Source organism: Stegastes partitus, unplaced genomic scaffold (assembly GCF_000690725.1).
Source record: "Stegastes partitus isolate 25-593 unplaced genomic scaffold, Stegastes_partitus-1.0.2 Scaffold1173, whole genome shotgun sequence".
Classification (NCBI taxonomy): domain Eukaryota; kingdom Metazoa; phylum Chordata; class Actinopteri; family Pomacentridae; genus Stegastes; species Stegastes partitus.
The window spans coordinates 68,315-91,940 of record NW_007578904.1 but is presented as its reverse complement, the minus strand read 5'-3'; the positions used below and the strand labels follow the sequence as shown (position 1 = coordinate 91,940).

The 23,626-nt window shown below is 42.6% G+C and overlaps 1 protein-coding gene across 2 annotated transcripts in view; it reads left to right on the top strand.

The window, feature by feature from the left end:
- LOC103368562 (contactin-4-like) overlaps positions 1-23,626 on the top strand; it is a 173,632-nt gene that overhangs the window by 85,436 nt on the left and 64,570 nt on the right. For both annotated transcript variants that reach the window (XM_008296971.1, XM_008296970.1), the window contains exon 5: positions 9,590-9,685. In XM_008296971.1, coding sequence (XP_008295193.1) covers positions 9,590-9,685 — 96 coding nt within the window. The remainder of the gene's footprint in view (positions 1-9,589; positions 9,686-23,626) is intronic.

Sequence of the window (23,626 nt, the reverse complement as noted above, 5' to 3'; positions counted from 1 at the left end):
ATATCCTACTTCTTCTCCACTGAATTGGACCAGTCTGTTATTTTTAATGCACATGCCCAACTTTATCGAAGCCAGAACCAAAATATCTGGAGTGTCTCATTTATATCAGTTCTAAAATTAGTACTGACAACCTTTGTGCAGCTTCATACCTCACAAATCCTGGGAGAATTGAAGTTATCATCTTTTTTTTTTTATTCCACTAGACCCCTTGGATGGAGAATAAGCTTTGCTCTCATGCATATTTATTATGAACACCTAAACCCGCACAGTTGTGACACGACGGTAAAATCTATATTCACCGTTCACGTCGACGCTGATTTGCAGAGGTAATGTTGGAGGATGTAGTTTTTGTGGCGGTTTTTGTCTCACCCATTTATTTCCGTGATCAAATATGAAAAAAATAATCAAGCGTCATAAACACGAGCTCCAAAATGGCCGTAAAGCACAATAACAATAACATCCAAACGGTACCAACGGAGCTGTGATGCCCTCACACACACTCACACATACACACCATCCACTCGTAGACAAAGAGCATCCTTAAGGACTAGCAGGTTGTGATGAATCTAACGGTCACGGTTGGACGGGCCTTGTTAAAGTATGATAAGTTGCGCTGGCATTTGGAAAGCTCATATGTCTGGGATGTGATCATCAGCCTAATCTGGATCATTGTTTGTAATGCCAGCCCAGGTTTGCAATAATTGATGCTAATGGATTTGGATGGAACATCACGTTTACTTATTCTGAAGCTATTAATCATTGTTAGCCACTTCCCTTTCTGAAAATTACACCGACGCTCTTGTGTGGGGAAAACATTAGCGCCATTCTATAACATTTTAATGAAAATTTAAAAGGGACTTGTGTTCACTGTTGTTCCTTTATGTGACAAATTTAATGGATATGTTGTTGGAGATGCGCCTCGCAGGCAAACTCTGTGCTTTCATGCTTTCTTTTGAACATTTGCACAGCTGCGTGCGCTTAGAAAAACATGCCTTTGGTCGAGCCCACCCCAACCCTTTGCACCGCCGCCGCCGCCGCCACCACGACGGCCCCCCGTGCATCTAAAGGCACCGTCCGTACCATGTTGTAAATTAGGCTGCTCTACCCGAAGCCCCCTTTCACAACAATGCTTCTTTTCTTTTTTTTTTTTTTTTGGCTGCAGAAAGTGGATGGTTAGAGGTGGAGGTAGGGGGTGGGTGCGTTGGATTTTTGCTCGCCATGGCGGCATGCTTTCAGCACGAGCGAGGCCACGTCTGCTGCTGCGGACAATCAGTGGTTCTAGTGAAGCAGACATCACCACTTCATAAATCGCTTTGATCTCAGCCAAAATAATGCCAAAAAGACTTTTTTTGGGGGAGGTAAATTGAGTACCTTAGATGTCTCTTGCTTTTGTCGACTTTGTTCTATAGGGGCTGGCATTTTTTGGGGAAGGATTGGGTGCTTTTATCTAACCTTCTATCGTGCCTTTAGATGAAAGTAAGTGCCGGGGTTACTCAAAAAAAAAAAAAAAGAAGAGCTTCTGTTGCCAGTTTTGAGTGGCTTTATTTTGTCCATTAAGTCAAGATATGTTTAATTAGGAATCATCTTTCTCTTTGTAGCCCTTAGCTTCCATTAGTACAATAAAAAACAGACTAATGCACAGTCAGAATAATTCACTTTAATTCATTTAGCCTAACTTAAGGGGCAGAGGTGAGGAATAATAATAAAAAGCAGAGCCGATTTTAAAGCTACAAGCTTTCATCGGTGATCTCACAGAAACGCCAGCCGGCGATAAAGCCCGCTGACAAGAAGGGAGTCAATTAGCCTTGCTGCTACATTAATCACCTTTGAGTGACAGTCAAGAGATGAACCATGCAGCTCGCGTTCCTTAAAAAGCTACTGAAAAGCAGCAATAAAAATAAATCACCTAATTTAAGCGTCGGAGCCAGATTGAATTCCACACACATCATAAACCTTCAAGAAAGCATCTCATATTCACATCATCAGACATCTTTCCTCTTACACTTTGGTCGCCGCCCTGCCAAGTGTCGGACGGCGGCGTTTCACAGCCCAGAAAATATAATTTGGACGGACAGTGATTTGTTGTGTAAAAATGACTGTGGACAGCGAGTTTGTCATCCCGTCTATGGACTGCGCTCAGATGCTCAATTATTCGGGTGTGGGGGGACGACATGTTGTTTTCTCGGTAAGGAGGCGGGACAAACAAGTTCATAAATCAAATTTCTAGTCAGACGACGAGGGTTAAATTATTTACAGTCCTTTAAGATTAAGGTGCAATCAGTCATCTGTACATTAGAATAAAGCACTGATAGCTAATGTTGCTAATCAAGCTGTGTCTGCACTTCCTGCTACTTGTGTACAGTTTAAATCCATATTTGAATCTTCTTTTCCAACATTGACGGTGGCTCAATTGTTCACCCCTGAGCTGTTAGACTCCAGAAACAGACCCCCTGCAGCTTGAATCACTTTGTACAGCGCAGGTCACGGAGGTATTCTGGCAGCAAACAGCAGTGTGTGGCACTTTGATGGTTTATTTTATCACACAGAAGAAGCAGAAACGGCTGCTTATTATTACTACCAGAATTCAAAACATGACTTTGACGCACTCGGTTAGGCTTGTTATGTCAGTCCATACGGTCTAGTTCAGTGATTTCCAGCTTCCTTGCTTTATGATCCCTAAAAACAGTAATATCCATTTGCAGGCTATTATTACAGGTTGTCTGTGAGCACCTCAGTTTTCCTTCAGATGTTACCATTTCCATGACTTTTACAAGCACAGAGAGGTGAAACTGCCCTGGGGTTTTTGTTTTTGTTTTTTAAAGGGAAAGAAACTGAGCAAATTTTTATTTTTTTCCCATTTAGCTGATGTTATTTTCACTGCATTTCACATTTAGCCTTCAATCAGGAGCATAGCTGTGTTTTTATGGTTTCAAATATTGCTTCACATTTTCTTTTTTTTATTTAATATTCTTTATTTATGTAGTTATGTTATAGTATTTGTATTTAAACAACCAAAAATCTAAATGCTTGCTTGTCAGCTGCTTGTTTAAATGCATTAACAGAGTAACCACATGACTTTACAAATGAACTCCTTTATTCTAAGAAGCTTTAAAAGTAAAAAATGTTCATAATACAAAGTTTATCACTATGTGTATGTGTGATGTTTATATTATATTCACAGGATTTTTATTGCAAACACTTTAAAGTGGGGAAAAAGCACCTGAATATTAACATCTGCAGAGGTGGAGCTACATTTTACAACCTTATAAGTATTTTAACCTGCAGTTACCTCAGTAAACATTTACCTAACGAGCTCATGGTCTCAATCACTGGTTTCAGATCTCGTTCGATACAGCGTGATATTCGATTTGTAAATTATGGTTCCCTGTAGAATAAAGTGGACTGTTTTAGGGCGGGGCTAGCCTGTGATTGACAGGTTGCTACCAACAGTTGCCTGTAGGTGTGACACAACAATAGCATTCAGCTGGACTCATGTTTTTGGCCACCTAATGATTCTACGTAGCGTTTTTTAGCTTTGTGTTCAACACATTTGCTTGTCACCAGCTTATCTCTGACTGCGTCTATTTGCTGTTTAGTGCTGGACAGGTCGCTCACAGTGGGCTTCTAGTGAATGTTTGCTGAAAACAGCCTCCTATTGCAGCTGTAAAGAATGCTAAGAAGGTGAAGGAATAGTAAAGTTGTGCAATGAACTAAAAGTCACTGTAAAGCTGTGTGGAGCTGCAGATGCCACTTAGTTTCATCTAAATGTATATGTACAGCTGCTAGTAAATGCAGCATAAATAAAGAGAACAATGCTGAGATGAGGTGGAGTCAGAGTTTCAGTAACATAAAATGGGCATAAATAAAGCACAGCTACCTCAAAACTGTTACTTGCTGTTTCTTTCTTTGTTGTAGTTGAAGCCCTGCAATGTGATGTTTTTGGAGCCCCGGGTCGGGCGCTGCAGAGTCTAGTGGTGCTCCAGCTGTGGGGCAGACCCCACCTGGGGGGTATAGAGGCCTTGCATAGGGGGAGCGCATGACCGCGGCGAAAAATGTGAATTGGAGTTGTGAGGTTGAATAAATCTGCTTCATGCTGGAACAAATACACCCAAAAAAAAAAAAGGGAAGCTTTTAGACTTCCAGCGCTGTCGAGATGCAGGATTCAGACGGCTACATGAAACACGAAGGACAGCGGGCAGATTTCTGACAGCAGAGAAAAGAAAAGCAGACGATGCATGCCAAGCAAACACATCAGTCAAAGCTGAAGCCGAAATATTTGATGAAGTCTGTGTTGCTTTCAAGATCACTGTCAGAGCTACAGAGAAGTGTTTTTGGTTTTTTTTCCTGCCTACAAGCTTATTATTACGGCGTTTACACATTGTTGTTAATGGCTGAGAGAGATTAAAACCAGAGAGGGCGGCACGACGAGAAAAGCTCACACACTGCTGCACCGAACGCTCTCAAACTTCCTGAGTCCTTCACAGTCACACATCTGCGCTCCCTCCACACAGACGCAACCAGTCCTTGACGGAAACCACTGCAGCACAGTGGCTCCGTTTCTGCTGCAGCTGGCGAGCAACTGGAGCACAAATGCCCCCAGTTACAATCGCCTCGCTGGGGGGCTGGCTCTCCGTCCTCCCGACCGGTTGTTGCTACCACCAGACCAGAGCGCTTCCTCAGCGGTGGACTCATACCAAGTGTGTTTTGACAACTGGCTTTTAAATGTGAAGTAATCCATAGTGTCCTCTATGTGTGTGTGTGTGTGTGTGTGTGTGTGCAGCGGGAAAGGAAGGCATTTTGGCCGTCCAACATGCTTTTCTCAGCTCCTGTATCTCACTGAGCTGAGATGCAAACACCCCAGAGACACAGAGAGGGAAAAACAAAAGCAACGTCTTGCTGCAGTTTTCTTTTTGCTCTCCGCTAACATCACAATGTACCTTTTCTTTAGCAGTGATAACCAAGAGAGGCTGGCTGTTTTAGATCTTATACACACTGCGCCTGTGTGATGAAATCTAAAACTGGGAGTCATTCCTCAAATTCCTCTAAAATATATGCTCTATATCCTGTTTCTATATATTTTAAACAAGAGTTTTCAGTTAGTTTTTGCATCCTTGAGGTATCCGATTGACCCCTCAAGGGCCAAACGTGGCTTTAATCTTTAAAGAAATATCCGTAATTCCTCCCCTAATAGGCCTTAAGAGTCTCAAATAGCCATTCATTAAACTGTGTCTCGTAGTTTAAGAAGAGATTTATGTTTGAAGAAATAATTAAAGGCTGCTTCTTAATTGACTTGTCCTGCAGCCAATATGACATATATTAACTGACCTTATAGTCCTCTTCATAAATCAGTGAGCCCAATAATTTTACATTCAGATCACTCGGAGCCGAACTAATCAGTTATCTCGTTTGAAAGTGGATTGGTTGCAGTTTTGCGACAAGCAGGTCTTCAAAGGGAGCACTCGTGTCCGCACTGATGCTCGCACTGACTTGACAATATGCTGCATATTATGGAACAAGGTTAATTAAGGTTAATTAATCCAATTTGGAGAATATGTATGGATAAATCTGAGACACTAAATTACAAGTCTTTGTGTATTAACTTCCTGTCTGTCTTTGGTTCGGTTTCATGACTGAAAATCACATTTTCGATGACCTTTGACCTCAAAACAGCCTCTAGATTTACAATCTAAACGAACATCTGAATAAAAGGAAAGGAAATAGTCCTGACATACACAAATATGCACATTTCAAATGTGGTTTAGCATCAATGAAATAGTAAAAACGTGGTATTTAATTTAACAATGTTGCCATGCAGTTTTGAAATCGTAGTAAATGATTTATGTTTTCTTTCTATTTATTCAGATATCTGTCCGTCATGGCATTGAATTGCTAAACAGCTGTCAGGATTAAGCAGTTCCCACAGGAGCGTATTTATTCCTCCACTACCCATGTTATCAGCGCAGACACGAGGCCTCCATGTGATGTGTGAATCACATTTACCGAGCTCCGCACGCCATTAGCGCCGCCGATTGTTGGAAGTGGCTACGACCCGCTATTGTTTCCATCAATTGTCAAAAGAAAATTAGTTCGGTTTAACACTGGTTTCGATGTCAAATCTATAGCAGGAATACCTTTATAATGTTCAGTGCTGGTGGGCGTGATGAATGAAAGGTAACCTGATTACCAGCGGAGCTATTAAAATCCCTCATGTGTGACCTGCCAAAGCAACCCTCTCTGCTTAGCAGCACGGCTGCAGATTGCTGTTTGGCTCATATTAGTGGGTGTGTGTCACTATTGATTTCAACACTTTCTTTTTTTTCATAATGTATTTAGCTCGTGCTGGACTTACATTCGTTATTTGGAACACAACAATGCAGCGCTTCTTTCTCTGGAGTGTGTCTCCTTCAGCATACGGTTATTTAGAAGGTTTGCTATATGTTGTATGTTCTCGGTTACATACGGGCCAGCTGTTCAAAGCAGAAATACATCCAGGAGGAGAAATTAAACCACACAAGCAATATAAAAACAAAGCAGGAGGCATTATGGGATCCGACAGCCGTGTAGTACAAAGCAGAGAGAGCTGAAGCACTGAGATGTGTTTCCATCCACCTGTTTTCATGTGAATTTGTGTTAAAAACAAACTAAAAAACATAAAAACTCTGTGGAACCATTGAGAATCTGAAATTAAAAACAAACGTCCGAATAGATTTTATGCTTTATACGAGTTAGAAAAGCCAAAGTGATGCATCCCTGGTGCTCTTTTAAACACATCCACTCATTCTAACTTCCTTTTCTGAAATGGTTTAACAGCACCTGAATGGAAAAGCAGAGCCACCGGCAGTCTGTCTTGGTGAACCCAAATATTTGGATTGAAACACGTGTTAATTGCTTCTTTTTTTATTTAAAGTTCTTGGGAAATTCTTGATCCTCTTTAATAACATTTTAAATACTGTCCACTAATCTGCAACAACTAAATTGTATTCAGTCTCTTGTGAACGTTTAAATTCGAAAAATACTTGAATATGGTCTAGAAATGCTTTCCTCAGTCCGTCTGCCTGCTTCGTCTCACTGGACCTTTTTTTTTGCCAACATATTCCCAAATGCTTTCAAATAAATTCATGCAAAGTGTGTGGAGTTCCCTGATGAAGACACACTGTAATCTTACAGGAAACTACAGATGAAACTTTAGGCGTCTGAAGGCAGGTGTGGAGCTGATGGCTCGCTGCAGAAGACCCGTAATGGGCCCTTAAGCAGCCTTATTACAGGCTGTATGGAGATGCAAGACGGATTCAAGGAGAAACTCGCAGAGACAGAAGGGCGGAACGGAGAGAAAATGCGGATTACAGTGAGGTGTGCTATTTCAGCACCGTGGACATTTCCATGGATTTATCATTAAACAGCAACCTGCCGATATTTAAGCGGCACGACTTGCTGATGGGCTATTTCAGCACCACGGTCAGCGCCGCGCATTTCGACGATAATTTGTGAAAACCTCAGATAGAGGAAGTAAGGCGGACTGAACTAGCAGGCGAATGAATGCAGTTTGATATTCATGCCGGATGCCCGCTACAGCCGCTACGACCGACATTATCGAGTCGCAGCAAAACCCACACGTGACAACAAGCGTGAAAGCGATGTGCGACTGTTACTACTGTAAGCAAGCAACGCTGTTTTCGAGAGAAGCCACACAGTCAGCGTCTGTGACAATATCACCATAAATAGTAAACATGAAGCAACAGTAGCTGTCAGCAGGAATGCAGTTCAGCAAAAAACATCCCACCGAGTCCACTGTGACCTACAACGTCCAAAGTGTCCCAAAACAAAAAACAAAAAGTCCAGCACAACTGAACACGCCATACTCAAAACTATGCACAGTAAGGCGATTCCATCTTATAGCACCATCCTTCTCTTTTTCATCCTTCTCTTATCAATAGTAATATCCCTCTGTATGGATAGTGAACTGAGGTTTGAGAGTCTTCTTTGTTTTTAATTAGCTTCAGGCTGCTGAAGCTGCATCTCAGTGGTGACTGTTAGTGTTTAGTACGATACAAAATAGTGACATTGGGAAATTCTTTTTCATATTCTTGCACATAACGAACCCTTCTTTTACCACAATCGAGACACATAATCGAACTGTATTCCATCCATCCATTATCCCATCCATCCATTATCTATACACCGCTTAATCCTCATTAGGGTCGCGGGGGGGGTGCTGGAGTCTATCCCAGCCGACTTAGGGCGAAGGCAGGGGACACACTGGACAGGTCACCAGTCTATCACAGGGCCACACTTAGAGACAGACAACCAAGCACACTCACATTCACACCTACGGACAATTTTAGAATCACCAATTAACCTCAACATGTTTTTGGACCTTGTGGGAGGAAGCCGGAGAACCCGGAGAGAACCCACGCTGCACGGGGAGAACATGCAAACTCCACGCAGAAGGATTCCGGTGCCTCCACCGGGACGCGAACCGGCGACCTTCTTGCTGCGAGGCAACAGTGCTACCAACTGCACCACCTTGCAGCCCTGAACTGTATTCAAAATGTTTAAACAAAAAAATGCGCGTTCCATCAGGCTGATCAGACACAAGGAGGGCCCTTTGGAGCTGGACAGACCTGTGAGCCTGGGGCGGCTTTATCGTCTTCTACACATGGAAGCAAATGTTCATTTCCTCTAAAAAATATATATTTAAAAAAATCATCCCAAAATAAAAAATCATTACACAATAAAGCCTACAGCCTTCAAATAACAGCTTAATAAGATGTAGGGTAGTCATTAGCTGCATGCTGGTGGAATTTATTTACTTCTTTCTTGATTTATTCCACCTGTGCTTATTTCCATAAAACTTTCAACTTTTAATACTTGTTAACCAGTTATCGCTGTCTTCTTCCGGCAGACGTCCCTGCTGGGGCCCCTTAATTCAACTTATTTCTGATACTTGTGGCACCATCACAACGAATCTTGGATATCTACAGCACAGTCGCACACAGGGGGTGATTTGGCCCGAGGCAAAGCCAAAGGCTGTTTACCGCCCCAAAAAATTTCAATTTGTTGCTGCAGAAGGTTCAGACATTCTTTTAAGTGTTATTTTCACTCTTTAGAAAGAGTTCCAGAGCTGCAGAGTTTCATGTTCCTGTATTCCTATATTATTTGCTAACACGCTTGCGAGGGAGGACGGCGGTTTAGTGGTTTTTCGCTGCGGTCTGAGGCACCGCGAGCTTGAACCTTTGGCCCCCTCGGAGTTTACAAGCACTGTATTTGCCAGGATAACGCTTCTGGTTTCTTCCTGCAGTCCGAAGAAATGCAGGCCAGGAACCTTCTGGTACCCTGCAAGTGTGTGTTATCTGTGTGAGCTCTATAATAAACGGGCAACCTGTTGTGAGTGTTTCCTCGCCTGCTGCACGCTGCTTTAGGCGCCGTGTGATGTGACCTTGAATAGAAGTGAGAAGGAGGCAAAAACACAGCGGCGAGAAAAAAAACAGTGATTTGCTCACGACGGAGCTCTCGTGGTTTTATGATCAAATGTAACAGCCTCTGACTTGTGGGGATGTTGTACTTACAGCTTATTAATTTCGTTTTTCAGACTTGGAAAACTTCAAGACTCACAGAAGAAGCTCTGTATCGGTACGGGAAGGTCAAGGAGTGGTTCTGCTGTGCGGCCCTCCACCGCACTCTGGAGGTAAGACAATACATTTACCCTGTTTTCTAATCGCTGTTCAACGCAGACAACCATCGGATGTCTTTTTTTTCACTGAAAAGGAGCTAGCTGTAGAAGGGAAAACAAGGGAACGAGATTGAGAAGCGCTTTCCGATGAGTGCCTTCGAAGCTCGTGATGCTCGCTCGGGCTGCTGCTCTTCGGGATCCAGATGTTTCCGAGGCACCTTTGACTCGCTTAATCAACACCTTATAGTCGCCGAGAGATTTCCACGTGACTGTAGCGTTGCGTAGGTGTGATCGCTCTCAGCTGGGCCACGAGAAGCGCGACAGTCTTGCTGTCAGGAGCCTGAAGCTGAATCTGCTTTGACTAGAGCCTTACTTTTTTCTGCTTCGTTTCTACGGCGGTTAAATCAAACTATTGTGCGGTCCTATTTATGCCGCACTGTTTGTACTCAAGCCGAAGACAAGCCTAGCCTGAAGTATAGAAGGCATAGTAAGTTGCAAATTAGAGAGTTCAATGAGACGATCAATACCAGAATTAGCTTCCGTCAGAATAGCAAAGACTGGAGAGCCACATGTTTTTTTTAATACTTATCACTGCCAGAAGGGGGAGATAAACATTTCGCACTGCAGGTTTAACATCGTTAACAAGGAGGAGCTTTAAAAACTACAATAACAAAATCAGGTCATCATAATTTTATAATTATGTTTAACTATGCTTTTACAAATTCTACTATAACTTACCAGTTATTTCAAAAATGACTAAAGATGATAGCTAAAGCTAAAGATGGACGGAGCTGCTGTGATGTCACTCTCTGGTTTATGGATTACGCTTTTGAAACCTCTTGTTTTCTTATTTGGAGGGTTGGATCTGACTGAGAGCTCAAGGACACCAAGCTCTAAAATATAATCTTTATTTTTTATTGTCCACTTTGATCTAAATGGGATCACAATTTGGGGAAATGAAAATCATGTTGTGTTCAAAAAGCCTTGAAACTAGCAAATGAGACCATACACTCATTAGGAAAATGTTTACTGAGGTTACAGATTAAGGGAGAAGTAAAGCCAATTTTTCATAAACTTCTCTGTCTTTTTGAAACCAGAGGAGTCGCCCCCTGCTGGCTGTAGGAAAGAATTCAGGTTTAAGGCTTGTGGCTTTCATGCCTGGAGTCCTGGTTCATCTTTTATCTGCAGTGTGTGGTTTTAGGGGAGTTTATTTATAGGTACTTGCCGCTTACAGTTATCCAGGCTGGCAATTCCTCCAGCTTCTTGTCTTTATGCAACAAAAAAAATAGCTGTTTGGGGAAATGTAGCTCCAGACATGAAAAAATGGTAATGGTAAAAAAATAAATAAACAACAAGGGGATTTTCCCAAATTGTCAAAATCTGTTAAAACACATGAGTTCAAACGAGGCTTCCCCTTCAGCTGCTGCACACATATGCAGCAGAAATTGAAGGTACTAAGTGTTAGCGAGCTAAATTTCTGAATTAAAAGAAATTTTCAGACAAAGATCCTTTTGTAGCTTCCTCTCCTCTCCTACTGGAACTGCTAAATGCACCAGCTGCTTGGATTCCATCCCTCCAGCTGACAGCCGCCTAACAAATATTACCGACTCATACGCGTCAGCTGTGAAGTGCGGCTTGCCTGGAAATTGATTGTAATTGTTTGGATCTTGTATCCTTTTGGGGGGTTTTACCTGGTGAAAGCTTTGGCAAGCTCTGCGGCAAGCTGGAATTTTAAATTTATTTGCAAATAGTTGGGCCGACACGCCTGTATTTGTTTGTTCTTCACTCTGCGAACAGTTGCTTCACTGCCTCTCTTCATATCTGCCAATTTGTGCTGAAGTAATCCAATTAGGGTTTGGTTTTTAAGACCAACAGGGAAATAATTCCAACATGTCAGGCATCTTCAGGCACATGAAAAGCCCCCTCAAGACACTTGTCTTCTTAGTAATAAACAGAGCTGATACATGCTGTCAATTAGAAGTCCATTTTGGTGAGTTACATCTCTCAGTTGTAATAGAAGCCACTCTCGCCATGTCATTCAGCCGGATGGACTAACTAGTCACTTGGTTGTTGTTGCTGCAGCCCTCCTATGTAATGGTTTAGATTGTACATGGGCATCTTTGTTTGCATGTTTTAACCTTTTAATGAGACAAAAGAATATTAAAAGATTTAATTTCCAGCACATATAGATCTATTATCCATCCATCCATCCATCCATCCATCCATCCATTATCTAGACACCCTGGACAGGTCACCAGTCTATCACAGGGCTACACTTAGAGACAGACAACCAAGCACACTCACTACTGAATTAAAATCTGTGTTTGCTTTGACAGTCGTTTCTAATTGGACGTATTTCATTTGGTTGTTTTATTGTTTTTACTGACNCCAATTAACCTCAACATGTTTTTGGACTGTGTGGGAGGAAGCTGGAGAACCCGGAGAGAACCCACGCTGCACGGGGAGAACATGCAAACTCCATGCAGAAAGACTCCGGTGCCCCCACTGGGACGCGAACCGGCAACCTTCTTGCTGCGAGGCAACAGTGCTAACCACTGCATCACCCTGCAGCTGTTTGCATGTTTTAGCCTTTAAATGAGAAAAAAGAATATTAGAAGATTTAATTTCCAGCACATATAGATCTATCATCTATCCATCCATCCATCATCTATACACCCTGGACAGGTCACCAGTCTACCACAGGGCTACACTTAGCGACAGACAACCAAGCACACTCACATTCACACCTAACATGTTTTTGGACTGTGTGGGAGGAAGCCGGAGAACCCGGAGAGAACCCACGCTGCACAAGGAGAACATGCAAGCAGAAAGATCCTCACCAGGACGCGAACCAGCGACCCTCTTGCTGCGAGGCGACGGTGCTAACCACCGCTCCACCTTGCAGCCCCATCATCTATCCAATCACTCATTTAGAACAGAATACAAAACAACAGGCACCAAATCATTTGAAATAAAAGGCAATCAATCAGCAGGCCAGGAGCTAAGTGTTTCGCCAGCACTGCTCTCCTTTGTTGACCTGAAAGGCTGCTTTGTTGCATCTTGAACAGCGCGTGACTCTGCTGGTGCTGCCAGTAATCCGGTGATGTAGATCTGTTAATTCCACTTCACGCGGAAATCAAAATGTAAAATGCAGAATTGGCTATCTTTTGACATAATTTAGCAAATAAGTCAGCAAAATTTATATTCTGAATCCATTTCAGTTTAATGAGCCCGGAAGGCAATGAGTGGCATAAAAATCTAGTGAATTAAAGTCTGTGTTTGCTTTGACATTTGTTTCTAATTGGACGTATTTCATTTGGTTGTTTTATTGTTTTTACTGACTAATATCAGAAATGTTTTTGTAGTCCTTCTGTTTGTTTGTTTAAGGACCATCCAGGTACATTTTCAAGGATCCATCTCTGCTTGTGTTCTTTGCTTTTCTTGTCAATATCAGAAACCAACAATTTAATCCCACTCAGAAATATTGACTTTGTTTTAACTTTTTTTTTTGTCTCTTCTTTGTCATAAAACCACACACACTGTTGAGGCATCTGAAATACATAGCAGAGCATTAAATGTGTATCCATCCGCCACTGAAAATAGTTCCTAATAAATATGCTTTTTTTATATGTTGGAAGAAAATTTGCCTAAATCTGCAGTGCCCCGCTGTTTTAGAAAATTACTTTTTAAAAATGAAGATATGCATTTGTTTAAATGGTTTGTATCTCCAGTAGGAAGCAATGAGCTCGAGGCTGGAAGCTTACATAAGTGAAGTCACGTTGCTGGTTTGCTTTTTATTATTATTTGTTATAACAGCAATCCTTTAACTACTGTATAATACACATTTGCTCACATTTCTTTTACTAAATGAACAATTTATTGAGATGACCCTGCATTCATTTTAGTATCAGTATTGTTTAGATATTTAGTTATTTGTATGAGATAAAACGCTGTAAACGCTTGAAATCTGCACTCAAACCATAATTCCAAGCAAAACTAATGTCACCCTCTGTGCTAAATACACTTAACTTTCACATTTTACAGAAACAAACGAGAGACGAGATACTTGGGAGAGCAGAATAAATACATTCGCATTTAACATGCAGCAGTAAAATGGTCAACTATTAGCTATAAGTGACTTATAGTAAGCGTTTAAAACTCCCTGAACCAATGATGCAGTGTGCTCTGAAAGTAAACACTCATCTGCTTCATGTGTGACATTATTTTGATGAATTTCATCGCCTATGTGATTAGAAACACTATATTGGACAGTAGTAAAAAACCCGCGGTGCCACAGTGGAAAAGCTTTTTCATGCTCTACTAGGGGCATGAATTCAGGAAGCAGCTCAGTCATCAATCTCAGTTGTGTTCTTATTTTATTGCAAATCTGTTTGGCCTGTCAGAAGATATGCAATGGTGTGTGTTTTCACATAAATTCACTGGAACAAGATGACTAATGAGGAAAAAGCCAACTACAGCACCATGCATCCGAGAGAGGCGAAGAAATATAAAAATCTGCAGGCAGCCTAAAAAGGGAATGGGAAGTGATAACAACAGAATGCAATTTTATATTCATGAATATGTTTTTTTTCTCCATTGTGAGGGGCTATTTGACCCAGAGAGAAAACTTTCCTGTCCTGTCAATTGGTCAAAATTAATTTGGTTTGTGTCGTTGTGTTTGTTTGTGTAGGTGACACCGTCCTGATAAGGGTGATGGCCATTCAGGGTCCTATTTGAAAGCCAATTTTCCTGCTTCTGAATAGAGAAAATATTGGACAGTTTCAAGTTTCATCAGGCTTCTTTGAGCAGCGATCCATCCCCGCCTCGAATGCTGAATAGCCGACTATTTATGAGAAAAAAAATAAAACCGTGGAAAAAAGATGATAGTTTGCTTGGGGTCTGAAAATTGTTCACATGTTCAGTCATGTTCCGTCATATTTCATGACTTTCCTTTTGGCACGGAGGAAACGTATCTCAGTGAGGCATCAGCAGCAGCCTGACAGCCAATAACAAGACAATAATGACTGTCAGGCCACCGAAGCCACCTTCCCTCCCTCACGAGGACCTCATTGCATTTTAATCAAAATCTGCATGTGGGTGTTCAAGGAAAACCTCTGCACATCCCTATTCAGTGCCATATGTTTGCAGACCTTCCCATAGTGGTGGAGCCCTCGGTGTATGCCCAAGGCTTTGGTGGGTTTCCACCTGCCAGAGGGGGCTCTCAGAGGACACATTATGCATGGCAGACAGCTGTCCTGCCCGCTGTATGCGGCGTGAACTCGCCCATGCAGAAAGACGTGTATGGACAGAGGAAGGAGCTTGGGAAATGGGTGGGCATGTGATGGAGAGATTTCAAGGGAATAGAAAAGTATGTGAATGTGTTGGTGTGCTTCTAGCAGGGAAACTACACATCTGCCTTATACCACCCAGGACTATATAGGGTGCATCAGTGTGTGTTCACAGGATGTGTGCATGTGTATTTTTAGGAGCGACAGTAAATATGTGTCACTGTGCTGTATTTGCTCTAACAAGACAGATGCTATCAGGACCATTTTCTAGGAAACGTGGTTTGGGTGTGTTACAAACACGGCACGTAACCTGGAGACGCAGATCGTATTGATATTCTGGTAAAATGTAATAAACTGCACCAAAGAGCACATATAGCTACTAGCATACTGCATCTATCAATGATAGCAATGTGGACTGCGATAAATGAAATGGTAATAAGTGATAAATATGGATTATGTCAGTACGTAAAAGCATAATGTTGTTGACAGAGAAGTATCAGGTCCCTGATTGGAACTGGGTAACCAGGCTACCGGATGAAATGAGCTCCTAAGACAGTGCAGTGGACACGCTTCCATATTTTAGGATGATGGATGATGCAAGTGTTTCTCCTCCAATTTCTCTCAGAAGCTGTAGGTAAATATGTGTTTGCCTTTAGGCTGATGGATCTGTGGTGAACTGAGAGTTCTCACACACCTGTCAAACCGTTACAGCCTGCTTTACATACACCGCCACAGCTTACAGTTTCTGAACTCCACCGGAGGAATAAGCGGCATTCTTCCACAAGATAGCACCTCGTTTGGTGTTTTGAGGATGGTGGTGGGGAACTGTTCTCGCTCCAAAGTCTCCCACAGGTGTTCAGTCAAGAGGGTTGAGGTGTGGTGATTGTGAGGGCAGTGACCGATGATTCACTGCATTTGTCATGCTTCTCCTCTCATTTAACAGCAAAATGTCTTGCAAAATTGATGTATTTTAATGAAATCGCTGTGATCACTGGCTTCCACCCCCAAGGGGTGAAGTAGATCTGTCATGGCCGGCTTTGACAGGCAAATTTGTTCCGGACTGTCTTGACAATGTGAATGCCTGAGGGAACTTCTGCCACATTCACGTGATATAGTAAGAGGGGGAAAAGATGGAAAAGATCCCCATGTTTACTCATTGCAAGCGTTCACGTTATTTGGCAGTTAAAGATGGCAGCTGGTTCTCACTCACTGGTGCCGTCTTACTACTTCCTTCTGTTACAATGTTCTGTGGAGAACAGCTTCACTCCTGAAAGAGTGAACATTACCATCAGTTACAAAAACGACACAATGGAATTTCTTCAAAGAAAGTTTAGAAAAATTAGAGTTTCCCAGCTGTAAATATCACCTCCAGTATGTCGTAGATGTTGCATAAGGATCAAAACAGAGTAATAGAATGTCAGATGAGTGGCACATTCAGCTGTGATTTAATTCTACTAAGCCGGAGTCTGAGCTCATAGAAGAGCGTGTGGAGAGAATATAGAGAATAGAATAATGATCTGTGTTACCTTTGTGTCAGCAGCTAATCATCTGCAGTAGTCAGCCAGCTAGTCCTGTAAGACAGCAGTCTTCAACCTTTTTTGCACCACGGACCGGTTTTAAGCAAGAAATTTTCCTACGGACCGGTCATTGCGCACATTACAAATAATAATTGTTTTTTTTTTCTATTGAAAAGTTTCATAAATGAATAAAATTAATTTTTATTGCTTAATATGTTTACTTTTTCTCCTGTCTCAGTATCAAGTCTCTCCCACTTTCCAAAGCAGCTCTCCTGAGACGTTTGTTGTTGACTGACGGCTTCGTTTAGCAACCGGGCATAAAAACTGACAATCAAGTGCGGAAAACCAGCACAAACGGAAGTGACGGGAAGATGAGCTAGTCATGTTTCAAAATAAAACACCCTGCAGACTCCGCTGGTAATAAAAATAAACCAATAAAACGTTTTTATTCTATCCGTGCGGCCCGGTACCAAATGACCCACGGCCCGGTACCGGTCCGCGGCCCGGTGGTTGGGGACCGCTGCTGTAAGAAGTCTGCAGGAAGGTTATTAGGTGTTCTTTAGGTGTTCATTTAAAATTCTGGATTATGAAATATCCACCGATCCATCCATGTTAACCAGCTGATCTTGTGTAGGGTCACAGTGGAAGCAGGGTAAGCAGCACATTCAAGACGTCAAGACGCCACTCCTGGAGGGTCCCAAGGTGTTTCTAGGCCAGATGAGATATATAATCCCTTCCTAGTTCTACATGCCTGGAAAACCTCCAAAGAAAGTCGCCCAAGAAGCATCCTGATCAGATCCCCAAACCACCCCGGCTGACTCCTTTCAATGCAGAAGCAGCGACTCTACTCCGAGGTTCCTCCAGAGCTTTCCACCTCATCTCTACGGCTGAGCCCAGCCACCCGACTAAAGCAACTCATTTCAGCCACTTGCATCCACGATTTCGTTCTTTCTGTCACCACCCAGAGCTCATGACCATAGGTGAGGGTTGAAACATAGATCAACTAGTAAATCAAGAGCTTTGCCTTCCAGCTCAGATCCCTCTTCACCACAAAGCTCTGATGCGCCGTCCGCTTTGCTGCTGACACCGCAGTAATTCATCTGTCCATCTCGCGCCCCATTTTCCCATCACTCATGAACTAGATCCTGAAATACTTAAACTCTTTCACCTGGGGCAACAACTCACCCCCCAACCCAGAGGGAGCAATTTAGCAGCAGTGAAACTGTGGCCTCAGACTTGGAGGTGCTGACACTCATCCCGGCTGCTTCACACTCAGCTGCAAACTGCCTCAGTGCGTGCTGAAGGTCACGGTCTGATGAAGGCAGCACAAACACTTCATCTATAAACAGTAGAGACCCGACTCGGAGGTTTCCAAACGAGACACCTTCTTCCTCGCCCTTGCTGTGCCTTGAGATCTTGTCCATGAAATATCACAGAGAGGATCAGAGACAACCTTGGCAGAGTCCAACAACCACTGGAAACGTGTTTGACTCTCACTTAGGCTTTATAAGGACCAGATTGCCTGTAGCAGTGACTGTAGTACCCCATATTCCCACAGTATCCTTTACAGGGTTCCCCGGAGGGCACAGTTGTACGCCTTACCCAGATCCACAAAACACATCTAGACTGGATGGTCAAACTCCCACGACCCCCTTAGCAATTCTGCAAGGGTAAAGAGCTGAACCATTGTTCCAATGGCTGAGACAGAATCCAAATTATTCCTCCTGAATCCCACGTTTCTGTAAGAGCCTTCCTTCCAGCATCCTGCGGTAAACTTTCATTGGAGCTCCCCCTTTTAAAATTGAACAATTGAGCTCAGGTCAAGTAAATCACGCTCACAGTCAGGCATAGCCTAGTGACCTCCCAAAGGCCCATTCTGTGCCGGGAAACACCCTCAAAGTGACAGTTTAACCAACCCATAGATGTGATATGTACATTGACATTTCATTGGTTTTCTGATTGTTGCTGCTTTAGTCGCAACTCCATTCAAATTACTCCTCAAATTGTGACTTCCCCCATCAAATACGACATTTCCCAGTTCCTTTTGAAGGCACCCCAAGATGAAGGTGACACATTTTAATCTCTCGGCGCACTATGAAGAAGGACATGTTTATCCCTGTGGTGTTTGCGGATGATACTGTATGTGACTCATATTTAGTAGTTTCTCTCTTTTTTTTTTTCCCATCAGGGATTATTCTGCTCTTAATCTGATTAGCAGACGACACATTTCACAATCTCCGAGAGTAATCTCCTTTCACAATCCCGTATTCAATCATATTTCTCCCTCTTCATCTGTCTGGGGACTTCAGCTCTCTGAAATAATATCACATGTCACTGTCACAACCATCCATGCCCGAGCCTTTCTCTCCGAACCCCTTACAGTTCTTGACATAATGTAGCAGTTACCTCATAGCGAAGAGAAACTCCGCTGACAAGCAGCCAAACAACATGGCAGCAGCATGAAATGGGATCGGCTGCATTTTCCGAGAGTGACACTGTGAGTTGATTGGAGTTTCTAATCACGTATGAAAAGGTCACGGAGGAGTCTGAGCATAGAGGCGCGCACATTTCCCAGAAGACGTGTGAGTGACATGCTTCCTAAATCTCCCTTTAAGCTCCTTAAAGTTTACAGTACACATAGCTCTCGTTATTGTTGAATTTGGAGAGCGTGCATGCCTGTGTGTGGGATGGGAAACCATGAAAGAGAGGGCCGAGCAAAAAGAAATGTGGAGCATAGGTTGGCATGTATATATGTTCAGCTGATTCCATGTGTGAAGAGTGTTTCCTTTTTTCTTGGTGGTTGTTTTTCTGGTGTGTAAGCACCTCCGTCCCGTCTGCTGGGCTACAGTCACACGCCGTGTCCTCAGGCTCCTCTGTGCTGCTACATAAACACAAATCCCTCAGTGCCTGTGGGGATTTCATCCCAGAAGAAATGCGCTGTCACCTGCTGTGCAAGGGGAAAATAACAATTGTCGAAAACATGACAGCTTCGTCCACACGCCTAGCTTGCTTACCGGAGCACTGGACTGCTGTTGTAAGTTGAATCCATAACAGCCCACAGCTTGGGTCGCCTTCACGGCTGTATTACTGTTTTCTAGCGTTACATTTGAATTCAGCAGCTCAATCAGTGGGATTGTTCACCACGGTCAGTGATCTTTGCACCAAACAAAGCAGGTTTAGTTGGTTATAGATGCTTGATGTCCTGGTTCTCAAAAAAGGAGTTTCGGTTTAAAGAAAATAAAATAGAATCCTATTAAACTGATAAATTATGATAAAACAGTCACTACATGAAAACAACATTTGTAATTGTGCACCTCTGGCGTCTGGTTAATAATTCCCTTTACAATAAATGTCCATCCTGGGTATTGTTTGCATTATCATTTTCTCCATTACATAGAAAAATCATCACATTTTTAAAAATCTGAGGTAAAACAATGTTCCAAGTGTCAGTCCAAAACCAAAGATTTTCAGTTATTTAAAACAAAGAAAAGCAGCAAAACCTCTCAATAGAAGGGCAGGAATGTGTTGACAATCAGCCAATTAAATAATTAATAAATAATTTAATAGCTCCGTGTTTAATTGGCACATGTCAAAATACCACAGAAATTACCTCTTAGTGTTGAAACAACAGCATAATTGCCTCGTAGGAAGAACTTCGTCTCTCCAAAGTGTGTTTACAAGCGCCGAGGAGTAAAAACTGACATCTTTTTGTCTCCAGAGGAAGCTGTGTGCAGCCTGAAATATTACCTCAAGTGATGCAATCCAACATGGCAGCGGTCGGAGCTGAAGAAGTTTGAAAATGAAAGAAAGGAATGAGTTTACTGCGGCTCACCTTATCTCTGCTTGAAGGTGGCGTCTTCAGGCCATTACTAGCATAACATGATACACACATTAATTTTAATCATTTTGTTGATCATGAGACAGCGCTGTGCGGGTGTGATGCTACATTGATGGAGCACCTCATGGTAACATAAGAATTCCCTCGACCTAAGGTAGCAGAGCAGCTACATCACTGTAACCAAGTGTCTCACGAGTGCAGGACCGCTGGGCTTCAGCTTTGGCCCGTACGGTCCGCCGCGCTTAAGTTTTACCTGTTGAAACCATGATGCAAGCCGGAGCCTGTGCTGCATCACGTAGCTGTTGCATGGATGTTGCAATCTTGTTCCACCTTCTTCGGGGAGCAGACGATGTAGTCATAACAGCTGAATTTCTCAGAGGCACGCGTCTCTGTTGCATTCGTCTATTTCAAAAGTCGGTTCCATTCGACGCTGGACGCCGAAGGTTAAAGTGCCAGCGACGGTAATTAACTTGAAGTGGCTTCTTTTGAGCGCATGCGATCATCGATCCAGTTACATACAAGGCAGTTTTTTTCCTGCTGCGTTCCTCTTCTTGCTATTGATGAGTTTGAATTTTACACCCTGCATCACCTACAGTATCTCACTTTCACTGAGAGACGGATTAGAGAGGAACATTAATACCAGGATGACAAAACCCAAGAGGAAAAAGCAAGAATAGAATTTTAAGAATAGGAGAATCCAGACACATTTCTCTATCCCATGCCTGCATAAATCAAAAAACATGTAGGGCAAGTGGATGACACATTTTCTGCACACATACACATATATTATGCACAGGGTCACCTGTGAGTGCCATCCTTTATTCATTCAGCAGTAGGTAAGAAAAGCAAAGCAGCCATACCTGCTAGGAGAAAAATGTGGAAATGCTCCAACACATTGGAGCACAGCGACCGTACAGTCCCTCTATCATCACTGATTATGAAGTCACTCCGCAATATAAAGCCAGTAGGGGAATAATTTTAATGTGATTTGACATCTAAAGTTATATAAGAAAAGGAAAACGCTGCTGCTCTCCACTCAATTAATAATGCAAACAGCCTAAAATTTAATTATTCTCACAGTCGAATTTTTATTTTTTTTAATTGTGCAGTTTGACTGAAGCCTTTTTTTAAAAAAAAAAATTTGGATTAAATTAATGTGGCAGTGGAGGACAAACATTAAAATATTCCTATTCAAGTCAAAATGAGAGCTTCAGTAATAGCATTGGTTTACATTATAGCAACTTAGTGGAGGGAACTTGAAATGATTGGGGACAAGGTCACATTTGTTGATGTTAAAATTCAACGTTGTACCTTGATGCTGTGGTCAGATTTTAAAAAATGACCTATTACAGTTTAAATAGTTTGGTGTGGGTGGAACGCATTTATTGAATCAGAGCAATTTGGCATAACCTGGACAACCCAGGTAGAATATATGGAATGTGTTTTTATCAGATAAGCGTGGTTTTACAGTAACCAAGCTATACATGGACGACTCCTTATTGTATATTTATAACTATATGTAAAATGTCAGACAACACAGCACGACTCTCACTCAGCTGGAGCAACCTATTATTTTCTACCGTCGTCTAACGTGACCCGTGTCATCGGCCGTCCTACCTGCTCGTACAGTCGGCGGTGGAAAGACACAGAGAGAGATGAGGGCTGAGTGCAGATCAGCCATGACACACCCTGCCAGGCCAGAATCCAGCACAAAGGCAGAGCGGGATGCTGCCTTCACGCTGCATCCTCACCCTCATTCTCCATCTGACAGGCCAATGTCAGAGCATGCCAGAAATATATGGTAATTACGATCTGCAGGGTTCAAGGAAGCAGAGTGGATTAGCACAACCTGGTTGCGTCACGAGTCGCGGGTTTGGTTTTTTTCTTCAAATCAAGATGCCTCCGAAATGTTTGTTTCTCCCAAATGTGCAGTCCAGTTCCCCTCCTGTCTGTCACCGTGGATCAGAGGCAGCAAGAGGAGCTGAGAGGCTGTCAGTTTCTGTCTTTTTCAAAGCCAACCGCATTAATGGGCTGCCAGTGTGACCCAGCCGAGCTCTTTGTACTACACGATTACTGTGTTTAGTCGTGGAGCTAATGCTGCTGACCTCTATTTTCTAATGGGGAGAGACCTTCAAGGGGCACTCAAGACTGAAATCACTTGTGTGTGTCTCCTCTAAGAGTAGGTTTTTTTTTAGAGTGTGTATATGTGTGTGTGTTGTCGTCCCTGGTTCTCCTCCCACCCGAGGCTTAGAGAGTGCCGAGCATGTGCATCCTGTCCGGTCCTGTAAAGGAAACGGTGGATCAGAGGATTCTTGGAGCCCGGAGCAGATATGGGAGAACTGCACTCAGTAACACGATGTGGGATGACAGTAGTTTAACAGAGAAGGGGTTCTCTGAGTTTTTTTTGTGTTTGTTTGTTTCCCAGCAAAGAGGCGGCCTCTCGGATGTGCTCTCCTAAATCAGCAAATGTGTAGATTCTAACAGGACCAAATTGTGAGTTTGGGACTGTGGATTTTGTGGCCGTGTTGTTTGGTTGCATGATCGCTCTTCTACGTGGCTCTGGAAGTATTTCAGAAAAAGTAGTTCACGTTGTACCGGATCAGCCTGTTTCACCCTGTTTGACACATGGCCAGCAACCCCCTCCTACTCACCGATGACGCCTGTAATCAGAGTATTATCCAGCCTGGAAAAAGGACGAGTTTGCAACATTTTCTTGTAAATTTGCAGCGTACTCACATCCTACTGCTTTGTAATCGTGTAATTAAAAATGCATGTTGTTGTCACAGTGTTTCCTTACATGTATTATTGATATCAAGGCTGATAATATATTATGATGCCAGATCGTCCTGATGTAACAGCAAAACTCCGGAAGTCCTTTTGTATTGACAGATGGCTGATTTGCTTCCTGGCAAATATAAATATATATACTTTTCGTTGCTGTTCATGCTTGTCATAAATGTAATCTGTGTCCAAATGAATATGTATTGCATTTAGCAGGAGGGGCACAACACCAGCCGGCCCCCCAGGGACGCCATCAGTAGCTGGCTTTGCTTTGGGTCTGCAGCAGGAGGATGAGAAGCAGGCCAGAGTCTGTGTTGTGTAGAAATTAATCACATTACAGGAAACAAAAAAAAAAAAAAAAAAAACACGACTGTTTTTTTTCCAGTCGCTGGTTACGTCATTGACTGTAACAGCAGTGATATATAATTATGGATTGATGATCAGTTTGTGGACTACAAGCATCATGCTGTATTCAAAAAGTCTTGAAACTTGGAATTGAGACCATAAACACATTAAAAAAAAAAAAAAAAGT